Raw genomic sequence first — 25,422 nt, 5'->3', positions numbered from 1 at the left:
CCCATATCTGGCTCCTTGCTGAGCGGGGAGTCTGTTTGTCCCTCTGCCCCTCTCCCATTCATGCTCCCTCTCTCTGTCTCTCTCAAATAAATAAATCAATAAAATCTTAAAAAAAAAAAAGATGCCATGATGAGTGAAAGAAGCCACTATCAAAAATCAGGTATTACTTTGTTTATAAAACAACCTTGAAAGGACAAAACCATAGGGATGGGGAGCAAATCAGTGGGTGCCTGTGTGGTAATTCTACACAGAGGAATTGGAGTAGTGGTGGAATTGAGCACCGAAGGACAGCCTGAGGGGCACCTGGGTGGCTTAGTCAGTTAAGCATCTGACTCTTGGTTTCCGCTCAGGTGGTGATCTCGGGCTCTTGGGATGGAGGCTCCTGTCAGACTCCTTCGTTCAATGCGGAGTGCTGGGTATTCCCTCTTCCTCTCCCTCTGCCCCTTCCCCTGCTTGTGTGCTTTTTCTCTCTTTCTAATAAAATAAAATAAAATCTTTTTAAAAAAGGATAGCCTGAGAAAATTTGGGGGAGTTGGAATTGTTTTGTGTCAGATTATGGTGTGATTATGTGACTGTACACCTGTGTTAGAATTTAGGGAACTGTATACCAAAACAGTCAATTTTACTGTATGGTAACTTAAAAAAATTAAAAAAAGAGAAAATAAAAAACAACAAAGCATTGTCAAAGGTGAAAATCACCATTAGCTTCTCCCAGTTATCTATGTACTGTCCCCCAAACACATAAAATCCTGTATTTCCCTTCCCACTATGTTTTTATTTATTCATTTAACACACACCGGTGTACCACCTAATATAAGCCAAGTGATTTAGAAATAATTATGTAGGAATTCTAACTGATGGGAAGAACTCAAGACAAGCAGTCCCTTCTCCTCTGGGGTTTTTCCATGAGGAGAATTTTCTTATCAATATATTTATAATGCTGAAAATAGTATCAAAGCAACGCATGGAGAACAGAGCTGTTTTCCTACAACAGCGACAAGGGGAAGGTAGATTTTAGAGATATGGAAAGTGACCTGAGGTTCAAGGTAGCTTCTAGAGATACAGACACAGAGCTGAGGGTGAGTGACAGGCCCAACATTGCGCAGCACGTTAGAATTAAAACACAGTTCTTCAGATTCCCAGGGCTAGGGCTTCAAATACATTCCAAAACATTTTGTGCTAATGTTGCAATATGTTTCAAGAATCCTAAAATTGTTCAGACCTCTATTCTAGTTATTCCATTTCTGGGAATCTAAGGACATATCGTGAAATGTGGGCACATCTTTATGCAAAAGACGTTTAGTGCGGTGTTATTTACAGCAGTTAAAATCTGGAAGTCTAGACTCAAGATATAAGGAAAACCGCGTATGCAATGGCCTAACTTTATCAACATTTACAAGCAGCATAATTATTTGGAAACATGTTGGAAACAATGTTAAATGAAAAGAACAGGATCTAAAATTTTACACATAAAATAATCCTAACTGGGCGGCACCTGGGTGGCTTAGTGAATTGATTGTCTGACGTCTGGTTTTAGCTCAGGGTATGATCTCAGCGTCTTAAGAACGATCGAGCTCTAAGTCGGGCTCTGCATGGAGTCTCCTTGAGATTCTTCCCCCCTCCTACTCTCTTCCCCCTGCTCCTCCCCCTGCTTGTGTGCTCTCTCTCTCTCAAATCTATCTATTTAAAAAAAATAATCCTACCTATATTTTTAAAAGATAGTTCTCGAGAAAGACGATGCAAATACCAATGATGAAAGCAAACACTGGTATAACATTTCTAGGTCTGTTTCAGTAACATTAAAAATGTACCCAATGGGGCGCCTGGGTGGCTCAGTGGGTTAAGCCTCTGCCTTTGGTTCAGGTCATGATCCCAGGGTCCTGGGATTGAGCCCCGCATCAGTCTCTCCATTCAGCAGAGAGCCTGCTTCCCCCTCTGTCTCTGCCTGCCTCTCTGCCTACTTGTGATCTCTCTATCAAATAAATAAAATCTTAAAAAAAAAATGTACCCAACCTTCTCTAAAGAAGACATACAGATGGCCAAAAAGCACATGAGAAGATGCTTAGCATAATTAGGCATAAGGGAAATACAAATCTAAACCACCATGAGCTACCACTCCAGCTGCACTAGGATGGCAACAATAGCAACAATAACAACAAGGGAAAAGGACAAGGACTGGCAAGGATGTGGGGCAATCGGAACCCTTGGGCATCGCTGGTGGGGACGCAGAGCGGTGCCGCTGCTGTCGCAGACTGTTTGGCTGTCTCTCACAAAGCTGAGCACGAATTTGCTGAATGACCCCACAAATCTACCGCTGGGAATACACCCAGGGAACCGAAAGTGGGTGTCTAAGCCGGTGCTCGTACTAGCGGCGCTATTCACGGTTGCCAAAGGGTGGAGGCAGCCCAGGTGTTCATCAACTTTATGAAGTGTGTTTACGAAGTGTGGCGTGTCCGTGCCAGTGAGAATGGAATATGATGCAGCCATAAAAAGGAATGAACTAGCTTTTGAAATGGGAGGGAAATAAAGAAATAGTGCAAATGTACAGTGCCACAGGGATATGCCCAGCAAACGTTGTGCTGCGTGAAGAAGCTGGACATGGGAGGCCACGGATGGCATGATGTCATTTAGTGAGTGTCTCAAACAGACGAAACCATGGCCAGAGAGTGGACTGGTGGCTGCCAGGAGCTAGGAGGCTGGGGAGGTGCAGGGAGTGAATGCTTGGTGTGGGCAGGACTCACTGTCAGGGTGATGAGGGTGTACTGGAACGGGATGGGGTGATGGTGCCAGGGCACTCTGGATGTATGAAATGTCACTAATGGTAACCGTCTTACGTGTATTTTACCAAAATTTAAAAAATACATAAACTTTGTCACACCGCTTCTACTAGAAGGTTATTCTAAAGATAAAATCATGAATGTGGCCAGGAGTTTACAAGACAGTGCTCACTGTGGAAGTATCATTTCTACTATAAACAATGGCAGAAGTTTGAAATCACCCAAATGCCTAACGAACGGGGCTCAGTTAAATGAACAAGGGCTGACAACGGAAGGATGTGTAATTACTAAAACTTCTGCTATAGAAGTTTAATGACAAGATGTTAGTAGAAGTCAAAGTGAGAACAATTTATCTCCTTCCCTCCAAAGTCTGTGTGTATATGTGTGTAGATGAATATCCCAGGTAAACACACACGCACACACACACACACACACACACACACACAGAATGAAAGGGATGTATATCAAAGGGGTAACAGGGACTCGTTCTGATGGAATTACATACAATTTTAATTTTCTCAATAAGAAAGTAATAAGTACTAATAATTGTTCACTAGGTATCTTATGAAATATTAGGTACTGTTCTAAATGTTATCTATCTGTGCATCAAATCATTTAATTCTTATAACGACCCTATGAATGAAGTTAACCCAGTTCTTCAAGGGTACACAGCCAGTGAGAGTAAGAGGAGAGGCTGGGATCCCAACCCAGGGACTGTGCCTGCAGAACTTGAGGTCCTAACCAAGACATTCTAAGATCATTTTGTTTAATCCATAGATTCTAAATTTTTATGATGGTCAGATCACATTATAAAAGGGGAAAAAAGTATTTGAAAAAAATCACCTAACTATAAATTTTAAGACCTGTCATTGTTGTAGGAAAGGAATATAGATATTTAAAAATTCTATTTGTCTAGATTTTTCAAATTCCCTTTAAGGAATATGAATTGCTTTTAAAATGGAAAGGGAAAAAAAAAATCTCTCCACTAAGGTTAGACAAAGTACGGTGTCAGTTTTAAAATCATGTCCAAAGGGACAAGTCCAAGGACTCTGAAGACTCCAGCCCTGAAGCAGCCAACTCTTTGTGGACCAGAGGCAGGAGGGGGCAGCCAGAGGCATGGGGAGGGCCCAGAGGTGGGAGGGAGGGCTAGAGACAGGAGGTGGGAGTCCCCCTGTGAACTCGGGAGGTGGGGACAAAAGAAGGGGTCCTCCACACCCTTGGTAGTGAAGAATCTCCATCCTTACCTTGCAGGGTCTCCTCATGCTCTGCCTCCAGGACTCTTCTCTGTTCATCTAGTTTCTCTTGAAGCTCTAGCTTCCTGTCCTTCTCCACCTGGGGATAGGAGGTGGCCCCCAGCATGAGAGTGAGCAGGTTCAATGCAGCCCCCCTTATTCACACACCAGCCCCTGGAGCATCGTAGAGGTTGGTGATTAGAGTCCCATCCCATCATCTGAGCGATGGGCACAAGACCATCAGGACACAGCAGGTGTCGCTGACTCTGCCTTCTTTAGATCTCAGAAGGCGGCTCCCAGAGAACTGTCTAGGTGGAAGGGATGTATGAGTCCTCTAATCTTGATGCCCACTACAGGCAGGAAGTTTTTCGACCGTGTCAGTGTTCCCCCATCTTGCACTGCATACAATGAATATCATGAATTATATGCAAGCAATTACAAATATTTATTCAAAAGATAAAGAACTTCCTTCTTGGTAACGGCATAAGAGATAGTTAGAACACCCAAATCCAAAGGTGGTCCTCATTCCGGCACAGAGCAAGGTTGGCTGAGCAAGAGGAAGAGAGAAGGGTTGTGTGTCACCTGGTCTCACCTGTTGTGCCCATTTCTTCCTGTCCTCTTCGTGTTGCAGGAGAATTCTGGTTATCTCCTTCTGGTACTCCTCAGCCTCCTCAGATGCGCAGAGCTGGACGGCTGGGGCTACAGGTGAGAAAGCAAAAAATTCACACAGAGCCGGGGTGAGGCCAGGTCTTCCCTATGGGAAGCCAGGGTGAAGGGGTGAGAACTCCAGGCTCCACCTCAAGAATGGTGTCAGTTGGGAGCAACCTCCAGCGGCCACCACTCACATCTCTCTGACTTTGGAGACCCTCCTCTGTGTGGGGGCCAGTGGTCTCATTCTGCCCCCTATGATCCGCAGCAGAGCTGGTAACTCACAGGACAGACTCAGCCCATAACAATGCTGTTTGCTCGCACAAATATCTAAAGTAAAAAAAGGGGGGCACCTGGTTGGCTTAGTCGCTTAAGCGTCTGCCTTCAGTGCAGGTCATGATCCCGGGGTCCTGGGATCGAATCCCACCCTGGGCTCCCTGCTCAGTGGGGAGCCTGCTCCTCCTCCTCCCTGGCACCCCTACTTAGGCTTTCACTCTCTCTCTCAAACAAATAAGATCTTTTTAAAAATAAAGTAAAAAAAAGTTGCCAAGACTTAATAACTGGGCAACTTTTACTTCATACACAGATTTCCAAGTTTTCTTGAAGAAGCCAAAGGCCTGGCCGTGTGTACCTTTGTGCCAACCAGGACCCAAAGCCAAGACATAGCTGTCTCCTGCTTCATCCGGGATGGGGCCTGCTGTTTGCCACAGACCTCGCCTGTCTCTCCTGAGGGGCCACTTCACCACCCGCTTTGCCTGCTGGGACCTGTGAGTGTCTGAGTGTGGGACCCCTGACCTTTAGCATCCCCCCCACCAAAATGGAGGCAGAGGGGCTGCTGTGAGTGGAAAGCAGATGCAAACAGGAAGTCTAGCCCTTGCTTATGGAAACTCTAGAAACGGGCCCTGCCAATGCCACTCTGAGTCCAACAGGCTCTGGGTGTGCCCTAAGGCACGACCCACCCTCTCTAAGCCTCAGTTACCCAATATGGGAAATCGGGATAATAATAACACCTAGCGCACAGGACTATGGAGATGATCAAATCAGGAAATGATGGGGACAGAAATAACACCAGCAAGGTAAGGAATATTGAGAGCTTACCGTGCCCAGGAACATGCCAGCCTTGTTCCAGGGGCCTCATGGGGAACACGCAGTCCTCACAACAACCCAGTGTGGTGGGGACTATGTTTATCCCCATTTCACAGAAGAGGAAACTGAGGGACAGAGAAGTTATGCAACTGGCCCAGGATCGCACCGTTCATAGTCGGGGCCTGGGCTGGAACCTGCACAGTCTGATCCCGTGGCAGGACCTCCTGACGGCCACCTCACCTTGCCTGCTGATGCACACAGAGCAGGACGCATCGGGCCAGGCATTTCGAAATAGCTCAATAAATGTGCTGCTTTGTTTACTGAATGCTCTCTGGAGAGTCATTATTGCTCCTGACAACCATTAGAGGGGGTGGCATCACGGATGTAGGTGGCATTGTCATTAATGGTCATATTATTTTTGCAGAGCACCAGAGACAGGGGTGGCAAAGAGCATGAGGAGAAAGCTGAAGAGTGGGCTGCTAGCCAGGAAGCCAGCCCTGGGCTGCCTGTCAGGATGGGGGTTGGAGGAAGCGAGTCAGTGCCCTGGGTCCTGGGGGATGGCCGTAGTCAATTTCAGAGAACCCCAGACTCTCACAAACCATTGGGCTCAGGGTCCCAAATGTTGGTCCACAAGACCAGTACCTGGACTAGCCCCGGCCAGGGAGAAGCTTAGAACAAAGACAGACTGTCATCACCAGGACAGAGTCTTCAGCCCCACTCCCAGAGACTCTTGCTGAGCTGGTCTGTGGCAGGGCCCCAGAATGCGTATCTTTGAAGTTCCCCCAAGTAATTCTTGTGCACAGGCAGATTACAGAGCCTCTGAATTTGGGTCCAGTTGCTTATCTGGTACTTAAACGTCATCTACAATGGCCCCGCCAGTCTCCAGTCTGTAACTGAACGCTTTTAGAGATGGAGAGCTCATTTCATTACTAGGTAGCTCTGGCGGTTTTAAACCAACAATCACACAAAACATCCTTTGAGATTGAACTGAATTCTGCCTGCCTGTTTCTGCCATCTTGAGGCCTTTGTACTGACCTCTGGGTCACACTGAACAAGGCTTATCTTTCTTCTCTCTGAGGGCACTGCAGACACTTAGGGAGACCTATTGTGTTTTATTGCAACATCTTCTTTCCAGAAGTAACTAGATCCAAGGCTCCTTTAAGTCCTCCTTACAGTACTGGGTTCCAGATTCCTCACCAGCCTGATTGTCTCCACTGTTCTCCCTCCAATTTTTCTGGATTCTCCTGAAAAGGTACTTTCCAGAAATAAACTCAGCACCCCAGGTGTGGTATCAGTAGCCAGGAAGAGGCAAGTACCAGTCAGGAGTATCACCTCCTTGATTTTAGACATGATACTGCTATTAATGTAACCTCCCTAAGATCTCATGAAGTAATTAAATAGCTATACCAGCTTTGTTGATTATAAAGTAGGAAACCTCATGGAGGGTAGGGAGGGCATTTATAGGGCTGCTACTCACCTGTATCCCCATTGAGGGGACCTAGTTCCTGTGGCTCTGGTCTGGGTGACTGATCTGGTTTTTGGCGCCTCTGGAAGAAATGAGACAACAATGAGGTGAAGGTAGAGGGTAGGAGGTCAGTGTAAGGATGGATGCTATAGTAGGATCCTTCCAAAGGCAAGACAGGACCGACGTCCAGCTATGCCAGACCTTGCCTTGGATCTAGTTACTTAGGCTGCCTCCCTCACTAGACAAAGGCAGCACTCCCTCTGTGGAGAAGGGGTTCCCCGAGTAGGATTTCTCATCATCGCCAGGGAAACCCTCAGTGGGGAGTTTGCTGCTGGTTGACCTCTCCTTAGATTCTCGTGGTTTGTGCCATCATCCATGAGGCCCTCCCCACCTCTTCCTTCTTCCAGCTCTTGGCCAGACCTTTTGCTATTACCCTCAACCCAGTTACAGATGAAACTTCCCAACCTCTAATTCAGAGACAATTACCCTTTCCTCTCAGGAACTATGGTTACCACAACTTCTTTCCAAGTTCCCTGTATTTGGGGCAACGCATCAGAACTTCAAGCCGTGGGGTGGGGGGTGGGAAGCACCTGGGTGGCCCAGTCGGTTAAGCATCCAGCTCTTGGTTTAGGCTCAGGTCATGATCTCAGGGTCCTGGAATTGAGCGCGGTGTGTCATTCCACGCTCAGCTCAAGAGTCTGCTTGTCCCTCTCCCTCCCCTTCTGCTCTTCCCCCTGCTTGTACTCTCTCTCTCAAATGAGTAAATAAATTCTTCAGGAAGAAGAAGAAGAAGGGGGAGGAGGAGGAGGAGGAGGAGGAGGAGGAGGAGGAGGAGGAGGAGGAGGAAGAGGAGGGGGAAAGAGGAGAGGGTAGAGAAGGAAGATCAGAAGGAGGAGGAGGAGAAGGAAGAGAAGGAGGAGGAGGAGAAGGAGAAGTCTAGGCCATGGTTTTACCATGCTTATTCTTTGTTAGAGGGGTGTTTTGCCAACGATAAGGAGGCAGTGGTATCTACCTTGACAGTTGGGGGTAAGGCACCATACTCATGATGTACTAGGCACTATGATGTCTTATCTACACTACCTTAGCTGATCTTCAAAGTGATCCTGGGAAACAGGAATATCCGCAATTTACAGAAGAGGAGGCTGGGGCTGAAGGAGGTGAGGACTCAGTCAAGGTGGTTAGTGAAAAACTGGTGGAGTCAAGGGCTTGAGCCATACCTGTGGGCTTTTTCACCAACCTGGGCCAGTACTAGTTGAACCTGATCAAAGTAGGAAATTGATGCCAAAAGGCTAAATCCTGAAGCAGAGTTAGTGGTTCCCAGATTTTCGAGTTTCGTAAATAACATTTTTTAATAGGAGAGTTGATATGGGTTGACAACCAAGGAGTCTGAGAACATTATCTGCAGACTAACACCATCATTTCATAAAATAGAGGACCGTCTCTAACCTTCTAAAATACAGTAAGGAAAGCTCAATACACCCTTCCAGGAAAGGGGAACTGACATCCATACCCAATGTTATACACACACTTACACCTTTAATTTTCTCATTTTACCCCAGATAGGTGGAAAGTCAGCCAAGGCATGACACTAGCCACTAGACCAGAATCTGGGATAGAAAATATAAATTAAGCATTCTGTAACTTTTAAAGATGTTCTTGGATGACTTTTTAAAATATATAACATCACTTTTTTTTCTTTTTAAAGATTTTATTCATTTATTTGAAAGAGCAGAGGGAAGAGGCAAAGGAAGAAGGGACTCTGTGCCAAGCCGGGAGCCCAATGTGGGGCTCGATCCCAGGACCCTGGGACCATGACCTGACTGAAGGCAGACGCTCAACCAACTGAGCCACCCAGGGGTCCCAAAATGTCCCTGAATTTTAACTAGACTTACTGCGATGATCACTTCATAATATATGCATACACTGAATCATTGTTGTACACTTGAAACTAATATAATGTTTATATTGTCAACTATCCCTTTAAAAAAAAAAGATGCTCTTAAAAAAGTGGAAAAAAAATTCTAGATCCCATTTTAAGAAACACTTTAAAGGGGCACCTGGGTGGCTCAGTCAGTTGAACATCCGACTCTTGCTTTCAGCTCAGGTCATGATCTCAGCGTTGGGAGATGGATCAGGCTCCGGGCTGTTGGGATTCCACACTGGGTGTGGAGTCTCCTTAAGATTTTCTCCCTCCCTCTGCCCCCTTCCCCCTCCCTCCCTCTCTAAAAGAAAGAATGAAAGAAAGAAAGAAAGAAAGAAAGAAAGAAAGAAAGAAAGAAAGAAAGAAAAAGAAAAAAGTGAGAGATACTTAAAAAAAATAAGCCATCCTGTGGAAAGAGTATGAAAATATTCAATTAACTGTACTGTTTACTCTGGTCACAGATTTTTAAACATCAGTTATTGCATACAATTATTAACAATTTCCTGAACTCAAGAATGATTGACCTGCTGCTAGAAAGTGTACTGCTGGTTGGGGAAGGAAGGTAAGTCAAGCAGGCTTCTACAACCTTCTGTTCCTGCCCCACAGTGCCTGGCACAGAGCCCGGTGCAGCAGGAGCCCTGGCAAATGGAACAAGACACGGTGCCGTCCCCCTGGCCCTCGGGGGCCGATATCCCTGACAACAGAGGTCTCCTTCCACCTGGTGAAGGGTGAAGACTCAGCTCTCTCTGCCCATGAGAGAGGGCATGCCTGGCCCACGCCCAAGTCAGGGAAATTGTCAAAGCAAGTCTGGGGAAGTGACAGGAGCCAGCCTTTGTACCCAGGGGTTTTGGAAGGAGGGAGATCAATAGTTGTCTTATCCCCCATTCCACCCCTGGTTACGCTAACCTGGGGGTGTTTTCGTGGGACTGAGAATTCCTGGATTCTAGTCCCAGCTCTTCTACAACCCTGGACAAATCTCTTCCCTCCTCTGGGTTCCTGCTCCCTCCTTTGCTAGGTATAGAGTCAAGAAGGTCTTAGTGGATCCCCGTGGTGGAGGTCAGCCTCTGACCTCTGCTCCTCTCCGTAGTACTCACATCCAAGTTTATCACAGGAAACCCAGGGAGGTAGGATATGGTCACGCTGTGCCTAGATGGCAAACTCAACATTAGAACCAGGTCTCAGCACAGTAGAGACAGGAGCAGTGTGGTTAAGAACCCTGGGATTCCAGGGGTGCCTGGATGGCTCAGCTGGTTAAGCATCCAGCTCTTGGTTTCGGCGTAGGTCATGACATCCGGGCTGTGGGATCAATCCTCAAGTCAGGTTCTGGGCTCAGCATGGAGTCTGCTTCTCTGCCTCTGCCCCTCCCTATCTCTAAAATAAATAAATAAATAAATAAAAACTTTTAAAAAATAAAAACAAAAGAACTCTGGGATTCTAGAATTACCCACACCAGGATTCAAATCCTAAATGTAACACTGTGTGACTGCATGGCCCTCCCAAGCCTGGGTTTCCTCAGGTAATCGTTTTAAGGATTAGATGGGATAATGGCCTTAGAGTGTCTGGCATATTCTGAGAGCTCAAACATTGCCTGAGTTTACTACGTTCTGTCTGGAAAGCAGGGCAAGAACAAAGGCCCTGTAGTGCTTTGGTAGCTCTCCCTCAGACTGGCCTGAAGTAAGATCATCGAGCTCATGAAAAACTGTCTTCTGCCAGATCACCACCGCAGAAAGATGAAAAACTCTCCCCCACTAACAGCTTCTGGACCACAGGCAGGCCAGGACCCTGCGCTCAAGTCCCCAGATCCTGACAAAATAACTCCCAGGATTACAGCTACCAGCGACGTCCAAGACTTATCACCGGGATGCCTGGGTGGCTCAGTCAGTGAAGCATCTGCCTTCAGCTCAGGTCATGACCCCAGGGTCCTGCGATAAAGTTCTTCCTTGGGCTCCTTGCTTGATGAGGAGTCTACTTCTCCCTCTCCATCTGCCTGCCTCTACCCCTGCTTGTACTCACTCTCTTTCTACTTATATGACTTTAAAAAAAAAGACTCACCACTATCTGTCCTCAGGCGAACATCCTCTTCTTTCTCCCTATTTCTTTCATAAATATTTGTAAACATCTCCCTCCAATTATAGTAGTAGTAATAATAGATCTATTTATTAATTACTGGAACATGACATACTTCCTTATGTTGTTCTTTTTCAAATATATTATGGGCCTTTACGATACGGCATTAAGTGTTCTGTAGATACATTAATTTGAATGACTCAAATATTACATCTTTGTGAACGAGTTCAATTGTTTAACAATCTGCCTGAATACTTCATTTATTTCCATTTCTTAATTTCCCAATTATGCTTTCACCAATCACTTGCTGATTTATATGATTTTTTTTCCCATCCAAAACCACTGGCTTTAACCTCCATAAAGGTTCTACCCATGAATGCACCCACTGTTGGAGCATGACAAGGACAGTTTCACAGCAGCCCTGCCAACAGGGGCTAGTATTACTTCTTTAAAAAAATTGGCAAATTTGCTAGACCCAGACCAAACAAGCCTGTTGTACTCCTGGCCCCAGTGGGCACATCCCTGTGTTGGAGGCCATCCCGAGGCATTCATCCCAGCATGACGCACCCTCCACAGTTCCTCAGGCTTCCAGACTGAGTACCTGTCACGTTTCCTCTCTGTCTCTCCCCAGCACTGGGTTAGTCCCCAGCAGCTCTGTGCCTGGGTGTCTGCTCGGACACCCATGTGGGGATCTACCTGGATCCCTATGTTTCTCCAACGAGGCCAACCGGCTCCTTGAGACAGGGACCATGTTTGAAACCCACTTCGAATTTGTCCCAGCATCTGCTATGATGCCCAGAACACTATTTCTAGGAATGTGGTCTCTAGATCTCCCGTATTAGAACCTCCTGGAATGTTTGCTTAACACAACCTCCGGCACCCAGTTCTAGACCCACAGGATCCAAGGGTGGTGGGTGTGCCGGGGAGCTCTAATTGGCCAGTCTATGCAAGCAACTCTGATGCTCACAGGAACCTGAGGACACATAGCCCAGAGCTGAGCAGGATTGATAAGCACATGGAAAATCCGCAGGCTGGGGCTCGGGCAGCTCCCTCCTCAGAGGCCACTGAGCAGAGATCACCCTGTGGTGGGAGAGGACGGGAGCTGGGAGATGGACACAAGAATTTCCCCTCCAAAAGCAGAGCAGGGAGGCCCAGGGCTGGGGTCAGTCATCCAGACTGAGCTCTGGAAGAGGGATAGCAGGGTCAGTGGGGTTTCCCGAGTCAACAGAAACTGGGAGAAGACAGTGAAAGGGGGGCAGCTGGCAGCACAGGACGTAGGGAGAACCTAGGACTGGGGGAGACACCAGGAGACCTGGGTTCCAGCTTTCCTATGAGACTTTAGGCAAGTCTCTTGCCTGCGCTGGACTTCAGTTTCTCTATCTGCAACACCTCAGGGTCGGAACAGGTGTTCTGTTCGTTCTTCCAAACACCAGGACAGCCCTTCCAATATGGAGGCCGGAAACAGCGTCCTTGTATCTTGGTAACACACACCCAGGTCTGGTCCGGCCCGGAGCAGAGCCCTGCTTTGGGTCCAACCTGAAACGAACCTGGTCTGCGGTAGGATGTGGCTGCCCAATACGGGTGCAGAGCTGGGTAGAGTGGGAGCGTGGTGGCCAGAGCTGCGGAGAAGCCAGATGAGCTCACATCGGGTCCAGTGAGACCCCGAAGGATATGCTTGCATTTCTAACGGTAAATTGACAAACTGGAATGCATCCAAATGGAGCTGATGACACGTGGAAGGAGCCCCAAACCAGATTACAGGAGCTCCTGTTAACAATCGTTGTTCAGCCTTGAGAAACCTGGCCGTTGCCTTCAAATCTCGTGAGGTAGAAGCTGCTAGTGTGTGGTCTGCAGCCTCGGAGGGCAGGCTTGTGGTTAAGGACTAGAAGTTCCAAGAAGTTTCAGTTCAACATGAAGTAGAATTTCAGAACTATCCCATACAGAGATAGGCTGCCTTACTAGAGTTGGGGGTTTGGTGGTGATAGTGAGTTCTCCGTCACTGGTAGCATTCAAGAAAGGCAAACTTCATTTTGCAGGTTGGAAGGAGTGATCACAGAGAACCTTCAACTCTGACAGTCTATAATTCTATAAAGCATCTTTGATGTTCAGCAAATTAAGCCCTCTGGTAAGCATAAAGTTCAGGTGGTGTATGAAAGCCACCAGCATGAACATGACCTCGGAGGGTTCTGTTGAATATTCTCCAGGTTGTAGTACTTTGGGGTGAATTTCCAGAGTCCTGCACTAAAGTCTTTGGGGTAGATGCCTCAATTTCCCTCAAACTGTGAGCTGCACCAGGCAACGGTGAGTAAGGCAGAAGCCACTCAGACAGAAGCTGCCCAGGCATCCCTTATGTTGGGGCCCCTGCTAGGATGGGAGTCAAGAGCAGCCCTGAGGATGGCCCAGGCTTTCCTGACCACACTTGTTCTCACCTCGCTGTAGGGACCATCACTCCATGCTTTCCAAGGGCCTTCAGGATTTGTGTATTTCTGATTGAGTGGTATCAGTCAGAGTGGTCCTCATTATTTCTGCTTTGCTTAGAGAATTTAGTAATCAAAGGACCCTTAAGAGTTACCTAGCTCTTGGGTACCTGGGTGGCTCAGTTGGTTAAGCATCTGCCTTTGGCTCAGGTCATGATCCCAGGGTCTGGGATGGAGCACCACATCAGGCTCCCTGCTCCATAGGGAATCTGCTTCTTCCTCTGCCCCTCCTCCTGGTCATTCTCTCAATCTCTCTCTCTCTCAAATAATAAATAAGATTTTTTTAAAAAGTCACTAGTTCCTTTCCTGTCCCCTGGTTTCCCACGGCCAGAGTTCTATCTATCACACCCATTCTGGTTGAGGAATGCTTCCTAGGAACCAGAAGGCAGGGTTGGAAGGATCCCTGAAGACTGTTTATTCTAATCCCTGCTTCCTATTTCCAGATGGAGAAATGGAGGCCCAGAGGTGGGATGGACAACACTTGTCAGAAAGCACAAAGCAGGGGAGCAGAGCCCTAATGAGAATCCAGATTCAAGGGGGAGCCTGGAGGCCCTTCCATTTCCTTTATGCATACACCAGATTGATCCCCATAGCCAAAGCGGAGAGGACAGACCAGATCCGGGGCCTCAGGGGACTCAGATCACACCCCTGTGCTGTATCAGAGCTGCCTTTCCGGTGTCTAGACTCAGCGTGGGTGGGGCCCGCACCAGTAGTTTCAGAATCTTAACAACCCCCGGGCAGAGCCTATTGGCTGAAGGGAGAGGCAGGAAGGAGGGGTGGGGTGGTGTGGAGGCCCAAAGGGCCCCCCTCCAGAAGGGGGAGGAAAGGCAGGGCCTAAATGTTCAGGGCTGTTGAGAAATACAAGCATTCACACCCAAATCACAGAGGCTCCATTGGAAGATCACAGTAAGGACACAGGTCTCAGCTTCCCTATCTCTAAGATGGACGGGCAGAAGCATTTTGCCCAAGTAATGTCTGAATTTGATTTTATTCCCACCATGCTGGGGACACTGAAGATTTAGTTCACCTCATTCATGTTTCAGCATGTGGCATCAGCATCGCCCACTGCGTGCCCCGGGACAGACCAGCGTGGCTAGGAGATCAGGGTGGTCTAACGGTTGGAGGGCCAGCCTGCACCACTGAGTTCCACTGTGGCGCACCGCGCATTCTCGGGACACCTGCGATGCCCCCAGCGCTCCCCAGGCAGGGCCGGATGTGGTCTCTAGTGCTTCTATCTGATCAACTGAGAAGTGAGATCTCAGAGGAGGACAGAACCACTTCCCTCTTTAGCACCAGGCCGGCGAGGCCTTGGTGGACTGTGGGGGAGGCCTTGAGCATGGGGCCCAGCCCTGTTCACAGACAGTGACAGAAAGGCTTTCCGATGCGCGATATCCCTTGTCTTTCTCCCCAGAGCCCACGTTTTCCTGTCCGCTACAAGCTTCCTGGGGTGTCCACAGTTCCGGTCGGCTTTGAGGGCCTGGAGCCGGCAAAAGCCTTCAGCACCAAGTCTGGCATTTGGGTCCGCCTGAGACCCTGAGGGAATGAGACAGAAAATGATGTCAGCAGCTGAGGCAGGGGCTGAGATAATATGCCAGATGTCCACCGGCCTCTCCAACCCAATGGCAAACTCCCACGTGGGGGTCTAGAGTCGAAATCCGGGCTTGCCACTGGCTGCGTGACCTTGGGAAAGTACCTGACCCTCTCCTGGCTATGGTTGCTTCTTCTCTGTGGCCAGGAGTTGGGCAATGGGGATACATCGGAGTCCTTCTAGTGTTGACGTGCTTCGGATGTAGGAGAAGGGGCAGAGTGAGGTCACCCTGCCACTTCATCCTGTGTCAAGTCCTGTCGGGCTCGTTTGCTCGGGGCAGAGCAGGGCAGACGATCTGACACTCAGCTGTCAACCCCTGAGTGAAGAGGGCTTCCCCAGAGGACAAGAAAAGAGGCGCCCTTGCTCAGGAGGACCCGGGTGGGTGTCCTGAGCCCTTCCCACCACCCCCTGTTCTCAAGCAGCCCCTGTGGGGAGGCAGTAATTGCCTGGAGCAGAGGGTGACGGGGAGTCAGTAGCTTCCCTCCCCACCCCAGGTTACAGGCACGGGGCCCCACACCCCCGCAACCGCACTGCCCGCAGAGAGACACACATTAGCGAGGGCAGCCGTGCCTCCCCGGGGAACTCAGGGCGCGCCGTTTGTAACAGGGACACTCTGGAAGCCAGCCGCATGTCTGTCGTGGGGCCTGCCTCAACACACGAACGTACGTGACACTACGCAAGGTCACGTGTAAGTCTCAACCATGGAGGACATTTTACCTACAAAGTCAGAAAGGCATTTAGTAGAACACGGATATGCAAAATGAGCCTTTTTTCTCGGTACATCAATGCACACAAATGAACAGAGAAAAAGCCCCTAGGAAAGCACAGACGGCCGGCACTTGTCATTTCTAGAGAAAGGACAAAGACTGCTGTAGCCAAGGAGGGGGACATTTAGTGTTACCTGAATTCTTAGAATCTTTTAAATAGTGATGTATTCATGTTTTACTTGTGTGCAAAGGATTAACAACAAGAAGACATACCTCTCTTGAAACCTAAAAGCAGCCGAGGCAGTCATTGTACAGATGGGGATGTCAAGGCCCAGGGAGAGGACCTCCTAGCTCAGATCCCCAGCCAGTGAGTGGCAGAGGCTGGAGTCAGAGTCTGGCTGACTCCCAGGGCGGCGCTTTCTCCCACAGGAGCCGAGGCTGGTGGCCGAAAAAGCCTCTGGGCCTTGCCCGAGCCCCTCCTTGCTTGCCACGCTCCCTACTCTTCTGGGGCAGCCATGGGTCCAAACGGGAAGTCTTGGGTTCTTGCTGCCCACTTTGACTGACAGTGGAGGGTGAGAGCTGGGGTTGGGAGTCATTAACCTGAAGATGTACAAGCTTCCCAGGGCTGCTGTAACAAATTACCCCCGAGTCGGAGTCCTAAAACAGAAATGGATTCTCTCACAGTTCTGGAGGCTAGGAGTCCAAAATCAAGGTGTCAGGAGAGTTGGTTCCTTCTGGGGGTTCTGAGGGAGAATCTGTTCGATCCCTCTCCCCCAGCCTCTGGCGGATGCCACAAATCCTTGGTGTTTCTTGGCTTGTGTGTCTGCAGCACTCTGAGCTGTGCTTCTGTTATCACATGGCCTTCACCCTGTCCGAATTGTCCTGTTCTTATGAGGACAACAGTCATTGGATGAAGGCCCACTGTAATCCAGTAGGACCTCATCTTAACTGGATTCCATCTCCTAAAAAACCCATTTTCAAAAAAGGTCACATTCATAGGTTCTCGGTGTACCTGAGTTTTAGTGGGGGGGGTGCATTCTACCCCCATGCCAGTACAGATAACTTTCTAATCTAATGTCAAGGCTACATCCTAAAGGAATGGGCAGCGGGTAGGGTTGGGGGAGCCGTGGAGAAGTGGCAAGGAGGTCTACAAGGTTCCTCCTATACTCAGTGTACAGTGGGGGAGAGGGAGAAGTGGAAGTAGGTCAGGCTGTACATCACTTATCCGGGGGAAAGCCTGGACGTGGGATGGATGTTTTATCTATTGTAAGGCGTTTGGCCTAGATGTTCTGGAAGATTCAGGTTTGAAAATAAAGTAACAAGATAAACGATTCCTAGGGATTAAAATTCACCTGGCAAGAGAAGCAGGATGACTTGTCTTCAGGTAATGGACAGATTTAGATCTACACATGCTAAAGATGGATGGGTTTTTTTCTTTTGCTCCTACTGTCTGCCCACACCGGGCTCACAGGAGCTCCTCCTCCCCCACCTATGTGTCCTGCTCTCCCTGGTCGACCAGCAGGGCTCACAGGGTTCTGAGGGTGGAGGATGCTGAGGGGACAAATATGGGAACCCAGGTGCCCCCAAAATGTCAGAGCCAGAACTTGGGCCAACCATCGGGCTCTCCCTTTTACTGGGGTGGGGGGGAGGGGGTGTCTCTACAATTTCCAAGTTTCTTTTTTGAACATGAATGTTCATGAATGTTATATGAAGACCTTTGAGAACCCCCTTTCCAGGCAGATTTCAGGCTGTTGTTTAGCAGCTGATCTGTGAACGCTGAGAGGTCAGTGGGCAGTGCCTCCCCGCTTAGGACCATCACCAACTTGACTTTCATAGCAGCCTGCTTCTGGGCAACTAATGTGAAGTTTTATCTTTTCTGCCCTCTTTACAACAAAAAGGACATGAAGCATGGGCCCCAAACTCAGCACCCAACTGAGGCAAAGATGGAAGTCTTTAGGTGGTGGGGGACATATCCTACCCTTGGGGGACCTACACTAGCCACCTGGGAATTCAACTACAAAGGAAAAGAACAGAATTAAAACTGCATACTTGTGCAGAAAATGTGTTGTCAAAGACTGTGTCTTTAAGGCAAGGATTATCTTAAAGTTTTCTAATGGTCATAGGCCACTGGTATAGAATCCTCTTATAAAATAGAAATCTGGCTTCCAACCTCACAAGATTCTCAGAGTGCCTGTATATGGAAGCTGATACTGGATTTAGCTGGGATGATTTTAATGGGTTGGGCAAAAATCGCCAGCTCAGAGGCTACATACACACCATCGTCTCCACGATGCTTGGGGGACAGGGCTCAGGGCCCGGGAAAGTCAGCTTCCTCTCAAGTTCTTCAACTGCCCAACCCTCGACAAACCAAGCTGAAAGGTCAGATTCGCCCTGTTCTATTGCCCAGGTGTCAGGAGCCTGGACTTGCCTCTATCCCACTCACCCCCACACAACTGTCTAGCCCTATCACGCCAACCTTCAAAGCCCAGCCAACAGGCCAGCTCTCCCAGGAGGCATTCCCTCAGCCTCTCCGCTCCCCTCATTTTGAGCTCAGAGCCACCCCTCCCCAACACATTAGGATGAAAACCTGAGGATGCTTATGAAGAATGAGGGTAGGAGTGGGGAATGCAAGCAACCAAGGGTCCAAACCAGTTACATAAGCCATGGAGCATGCACAAAATATTAGGTGCATTAAAAATTGTGTTTCCATGGACTATGTAACAAGAAGTCCTCCAGCAAAATATTAACTAGAATATAACCTCTTTAAAACATAGTCCCAGGAAGCCTGGGTGGCTCAGTGGGTTAGGCCTCTGCCTTCGGCTCAGGTCATGATCTCAGGGTCCTGGGATCAAACCCCGCATCGTGCTCTCCACTCAGTGGGGAGCCTGCTTCCCCACCTCTCTCTCTGCCTGCCTCTCTGCCTGCTTGTGGTCTCTGTCTGTCAAATAAATAAATAAAATCTTAAAATAAAATAAAATAAAATACAGTCCCAATCATGTAAAAATAGTCACCCTTATGTATATTATACATATACATACATATATATACAGGACACTGAAATGTACACAGAGGCTATGTCTTAATGGTGATTTTTTTTTTAAGATTTTATTTATTCATTTGACACAGAGAGAGAGATCACAAGCAGGCAGAGAGGCAGGCAGAGAGAGAGGAGGAAGCAGGCTCCCTGCTCGATCCCAGGACCCTGGGATCATGACCTGAGCCAAAGGCAGAGGCTTAACCCACTGAGCCACCCAGGTGCCTCTTAATGGTGATTTTTTTTTTTTTTTTATTTGAAAGACAGAAATTACAAGTAGGCGGAGAGGCAGGCAGAGAGAGAGAGAGAGAGGAGGAAGCAGGCTCCCTGCTGAGCAGAGAGCCCGATGCGGGGCTCGATCCCAGGACCCTGGGATCATGACCTGAGCCGAAGGCAGAGGCTTTAACCCACTGAGCCACCCAGGCGCCCCTTAATGGTGATTTTTAAACTTCTTTGTATTTTCCCAAGCCTGAAATTTTGCATTAAATATTATAATAATCAGAATTAGATTTTTTTCTTTTTTAAAAAATTTTAGTCATTTATTTGATAGAGAGAGAGAGTACAAGCAGACAGAATATAGCAGGTAGAGGCAGAGGCAGAAGCAGGCTCCCCGCAGAGCAAGGAGCCCGATGCTGGACTCAATTGCAAGACCCCAGGATCATGACCTGAGCTGAAGGCAGACACTTAACCCACTGAGCACCCAGGTGACCCAGAATTAGATTTCTTAAGCCGAATCCTAAATATTTACTAGTCCTGGGCTCGCATCCACTCTTCTAGTCTTGCCAAAATGTTGCCTGACTTCTGCTTGAACTCCTCTGGAGATGGGAAATTTGCTACCTTTCTTCCTCACGAGAAGTAGAATCTGGCTTCCTTTAGCTTCACCGGCCACAGTTCTGCCTTCTGGAACAACAGAGAACAAGGTTGCTCCCTACGTCCCCTTGGCAACACTTCAGAGGTTCGAAGGCAACAGCCAGGCTCCAGGCTTCATGTCCCCAACCTCAAGGTCATTAATATCCCCCTGTCTCCCACATCCCTGTTTGCTTTTGCTGGGCACGATCCAGGCAGTGATGTCCGTGAAGTATGATTACGTCTCCCTCTGGCCTCACCCACATGACCTCCTATCAAGGGCATGCCACTTGCCAGTCAGTGTACCAGGGGCTCTGCTGCGTGCCTTCTTTCAACTAATCTTTAGAACAACCCTATGACCCAGGAGCTAATCTCACACCTCTCTCACAGATGAGAAAACTGAAGCATGGAGAAGCCAAGCCCTGTCCACAGCCACTTAACGGAGTGCGATTGAGCTAAGACCGAAGCAGCACCTAACACCCAGCCCCGCTGTACACAGGGAGAAAAAGAACCCAGGACCCCGGCTCTAGAGCCTACCCCTTCAGTGTCCATGGTTTGTTTCGGAATTCCGTGTACCCCTGCCAGCCTCTTCCAGGTCATTCACTTCTGCATCCCTACCTCGCTTGCTGGCCTGCTACCCAGAAGTGCTCCTGAAAGTCTCCTGAAAGACCGACCCACTGAGAACCCATTGCCTGAGGCCCAGCTGTGGGAGCTGTGCTGAGCGGGTTCTCTGACTCTCTGCTCTGGGCTGTGGTGCTGCGGCCAGAGCCAAAGTCCTGGGGGGCTGCGGAGTTCCGACACTACACCAGGCACACACACAGGGGGTTGACCATGAGGCACTAGGTGACCCTCCCCACCCGGCCGGGGGGAGCACTGTAAGCTACTGGGGATAGAAGGCCCTTCTGGACTCCCATGTCATTCCTATAGCCAAGTCCACAGCAAATTTCTTTCCTTGGCTCCTCCCCCTCAAGTCTTCCTGGGGACATGACCACATCACCCAGGGTCTCAGTCAAGATGGGTTTAGAAAGGACCTGACAGTGCCAATGACTCCTCAGCCCCCACCTGCCAGGGATCCCCACTTAAGCACTCATCAGGGTTTCAACTCATCCCAGTAAGGCCCTGACTTAGCCTCAGGTTGGGTCTCTTAGCTAAGCCCACCAGGCATAGGTCACAGGTACAGGAGACTACAGGACTCAGCAAACCCTCTAATCCTTGAACTTGGAAGGATTGAGAGGTCCTGTGGTCAGATCTCTGTCCCCAGCTGGGGTAGTCCCCACTGAGCACGCTGGGCTCCTTCCTTGCTGCCGGCCACCTCTACTTTCCACAGTGAGCCCCGTCATTCTGCACTCTCCTCCGGCTCAGCCCCCACTCAGGCTCTTCTCTCTGCCTCAGTTGGAACTCCTCCCAAACCATCAACGCTCAGTCAAGGCATCCCCACACCTCTTCTTTCCCCATCCAAGGAGTCTTCCTGTATCTCCCGAGGCTGGGTGAGATACCACAGTTGCACGCCGGCCTGGCCCCTAGCCTGGCTGGTTGGCCCTCACTTGCTCACTCAAATAGTTGGGCAGCACCTAAATGAGGTGATGAGCACCAGAGGGAGGTACAGAAAACCAGGCTCAGGTGAACAGCTTTGTCATCAATGGACCCTACGACGCTGGATGCATCACTGCTGCCTGAAGCTCTGGGACTTCACCTGTGGCATGGCAAAGTGCCTGCAGCTCAGCCAAGCTTCCGGGGCTTTTGTAAGGCCCGTGGGATGTGAAAGCTCTCTGCAAAGTCCACTCAGCGTGAGTCATGGTTGCCGTGACCTAACCCTTCTGCAGTGTGAGCTCATTTTTGTACATCCCATCCTTGAAGCCCTGTATCCCCGAGGGGACTGACAGCTGGTGGGAATGGCCTTGTGAGCTCAGGCCTTGTGGGATTTGGATGAGAAACTGGGCAGGGGCACAGCCTGGAGGGATGGAAACAGGCGTGAACTTCAAATGAACTGGCTTATAGGTCCTGCCCCACAGGGGCAAGGGCCTGGCATTGCTGGGGCCGGGAAGACATGCCAGACTGCCCTGAGGCAATGGAGTGAAGGCTTTAATGCCAAAAGGCTTTGGAATCAATAAGAAGCCACCAGAAGCACAGAGTAGGGATACAGACAAAGAGCACTGGACTAGGGAGCCGGACACCTGGGTTCCACTCTAAGTTACTCTGTGACTTCAGTCAAGACCCTTCCCTTCTCCAGGCCTTACCCTCTGATCTGTGCATCAGCACAGGTGGTACCTGGGGCCCTTTTCCAAGGGGATAGTCTGTGGGGGTTTTATTGCCCTTCACAGCTTGGGGTGGGGGGTGGGGGGTGGGGGTTGTCCAGTTCAGGCTACGCCAAGGACAGACAGGGACAGCTGGTAATGCTCTTGGAAGGGCAAGGAGGCAGGGGAACCCATGCTCACTGTGGAAGTGTCAGCCCTGGAATGGAGCCCCTCTTCCAGCCTCCTTCCGCCCCTGCCTAGATGGAAGTCACTCTTGGCTCACTTTGCAGACAGAGATGCTGACACAGATACAGAGAACACAGACTCTCAGACCCTTGCGAATCATCCTGCTCATCTCCCTCCCTCTCCATGTAGAGGAAGAAACTGAGGCCCTAAGAGTGGTACAGGCTGCTCAAGGTCACTAACATGTTTATGGTAGAGCCAGGACTGATGTCCACCCATCGCTGGCTCCATTCCGGGTCTCAAAACAGGCTCAGCTTTCTCCGCCCACTATCCCTATCAGCCAGCCCTCTGCTGCCACGGCTGCAGGCAAGCCTCAGTTTCCCTGTTGGAGTAAGGGAAGACCAGCAGGAGGGTTTCCCATCAGAGCTTCGTGAAGTTTTTAGAAATAAAGGAGGAGCAAGAGGCATTGTACTTGGGGCGAAAACTCTTCTCCCTGAGCTAGCACAGGGCAGGGAAAGCTTGCATTGGCCCCAGTAAAGCAAGAGAGAGAGAGAGAGAGAGAGAGAGGAATTAAAGTTTTATGAAAAATAACTACTTTTGGTTGCAGTGTGGGGCCTCTCTGGGTCTCCGGAGGGACTGCTCATCAAGTTTATGGGACCACCGACTCCCACCTGGCTGAAAAGCAAGGAGTAGTAGGCAGAAGGGTTAGAACTTGAGGGTCCTCCCTTCCCCCTGTGTGCCTCGGGCGTCCCCCCGAGGAAGTTGTCCTCTGGCTCCAGGCTCCGACCTTCTGTGCTGGTCAGAACCCAAGGGGCACCTGGTCCTACTGTCAGAAACCCGAGTCGAGTCTCCCCGGCCCTAACCCAGCTCCGAGGCCCCTCGGGGGAGGGACAGGAAGGAAAGGAAGGGCAGCAGCAGGCGGTAGATCTCCTCCCTCTTTGGCCCCTCCCAGTACTCCCAGGACAGCCCACACGCACCGGCTCTGGGGCCTGAAGAGGTCTGAGACCAGCGCTTCTCAAAGTTTAAAGCCTGTTGTAATCACCTGGACATCTCGTTAAAAGGCAGGTTCTAGGTTAGCAGGTCCCGGGCAGAGCCTGAGATTCTGCATTTCAAACAGGTCCCGGGTGGTGCCGCTGCTGTAAATCCGTGGACCACTCTGCGAGTAGCGGCCGCGGAGACTCTGTGCCTCAGAACGGTGGGGAAAGAGGAAGGCCCAGAGAGGTCAAGTCACTTGTCCGTGGCCACACAGCGAGCAGCCTCAGACGGAAGGAAAAGGGCACCTGCTATACAGCTAAACATTTCCCCACTCGGGCAGCCGGAATTAGCTGCGCTTCCCCGGCCCAGGGGCCGTGTTCGTAAACTCGGCTGCCCCGCGCGGCTCAGCCCCGCACCGGCGCTAAGAGCGCCGCCCCGCGGAGCTTTCCCCGCCTCCCTCCGCGCCGGCCTCTCGCCGTCCTCCGCCCGACACCCCGGGACCACAGGAGGGGGCCGGAGGCGCCGAGAGTCCCTGCGGCGGAGCGGTTCCGCACCCTCCTCCCCTCCCGAGGCAAACTTCGCCGCCCGCGCCCATTACCTTTTTGGGGGCTTTGCAGCAGCTCAGCCTGCTGTGTCCGCAGCCCATCCTCCTCCGGGGACACCCGGGCGCCGCCTCCTAACTCCGGCGGCCCCCCCCCCCCCCGGGGGACCCAGCAGTCCCGGCCCCGCTGAACGCTGCGCGCCCGCGGGCCGGGGCTGCCGGCGAGACCCTGAAACTGAACCTGGAAGCGCAGACTTAAGCCGGAGCTGGGGCGGCCGCGCGCCGTAAATACCCGAAGAGCAGGGCCTCCGCGAAGCCCGCGGGGTTCACGGTGCTGCCTCCCAAGGCAGGTGACCAGCATCTCTGTAAATGATAACGACCTTGGGCCAGGGCAGAAGAGTTCCCTAGGAGCAACGGATGCTTTTCCGGGCCCTCGCCAGAGAAAAGACCTGGAAAAATTTTAAGACAATTACTTAGAGAAAACACAACAGCTACCATTTCTTGAGAGCTGCCGGCTACATTGTACATACTACTTTATTTTTCTCCATCTCCTTGCAACAAAGATATTATTCCTTACATATTACAGGTTAGGAAAATGAGGCTCAGAGACGTGATTTGCCTAAGCTCACATAACTGGTGAGTACCAGAACCCAAATAAATTCCAAATAAAACTGGAATTTGTTGAACCTAAGCTTTGAACCACTTCCCTACAAATACATTATGATACTTAGTTTAATCATAATACCTCCTCACTTCTGAGTCAATAGCTCTTTCCAGCTCACAAGCATCTGTAACACTCTGCCTTGGATAAATGTTTCCCATTACAACTCCTTGGGAAGCAGACAGGTAGATGCAGTGGGAAAAAGGGACAGAACATGCCACTGCCTGGGGAAGAGAACTTTTATTTACTCTCACTTTGTCACTACCTGAGGTTTCTGAGAGTGGCAATGCCACAAAACCACACCTAACATTGAAAATCAGTGTGCATGTGTCTCCGTGTGTCTATTAGCAAATGATACCAGGCCAGAGACACTTGGGAAGGTGTGCAAACGTGAAAGGGACTTACAGTCATGAATGAGGAAAGAGTATGACACTACAAAAGAACTTCCCCCTCCACAGATTATAAAACCAAGTGTAGCGGATTAGAAGGAAGGAAACCAAGGGCCTAGATGATATGAGGTTCTTAGAAGGAAGAATAATATAGGACAGTGGTTTACAAAGTGTGGTCCCCAAATCAGCAGGATCCGCACTACCAGACAGCTTTGTTAGAAATACAAATTATCAGACTCCACCCAGACCTACATATCCTAGACTCTGGGGATGGGGCTCAGGAATCTACAGTTTCACAAGCCGGGCAGGTGATACTGAGCCCTGCTAAAGTCTGAGAACCATTGCTATAGGACATGTTAAACAGGTAATGAGAAAAGAGTGTCTCCTTAAATTTACAATGTTTATTGAAACCATGCTCAGGATTTAAAAACAAATTAAATAAACCAACAAACAGAAAAAAACCCCAAACAACCTAAATATCCAAAAAAAGGAGCTTGGTTAAATAAACTAAGACATATCTATAAAAACAGAAAGTTATGTAACCAGTAGAAATACTGATGAGGATGAATTTTTTTCAGTTTAAGGAAATAA

The 25,422-nt window shown here is 49.5% G+C and overlaps 1 protein-coding gene across 1 annotated transcript in view; it reads right to left on the bottom strand.

The window, feature by feature from the left end:
• Window positions 1-23,996, bottom strand: part of CCDC69 (coiled-coil domain containing 69) — a 37,169-nt gene extending 13,173 nt beyond the window's left edge. The window contains exons 1-4 of the mRNA XM_046000875.1: window positions 23,839-23,996; window positions 7,221-7,290; window positions 4,602-4,708; window positions 4,022-4,109 (exon numbers count right to left, since the gene is read on the bottom strand). Of these exons, the coding sequence (XP_045856831.1) occupies window positions 4,022-4,109; window positions 4,602-4,708; window positions 7,221-7,290; window positions 23,839-23,886 (313 nt within the window). The 5' untranslated portion in view covers window positions 23,887-23,996. The remainder of the gene's footprint in view (window positions 1-4,021; window positions 4,110-4,601; window positions 4,709-7,220; window positions 7,291-23,838) is intronic.
• Window positions 23,997-25,422: the final 1,426 nt, after the last annotated feature.

This window comes from Meles meles, chromosome 3, assembly GCF_922984935.1.
Source record: "Meles meles chromosome 3, mMelMel3.1 paternal haplotype, whole genome shotgun sequence".
NCBI classification, from domain to species: domain Eukaryota; kingdom Metazoa; phylum Chordata; class Mammalia; order Carnivora; family Mustelidae; genus Meles; species Meles meles.
The sequence above is the reverse complement of the archived record's forward strand: the minus strand, read 5'-3'. Positions and strand labels throughout refer to the sequence as shown.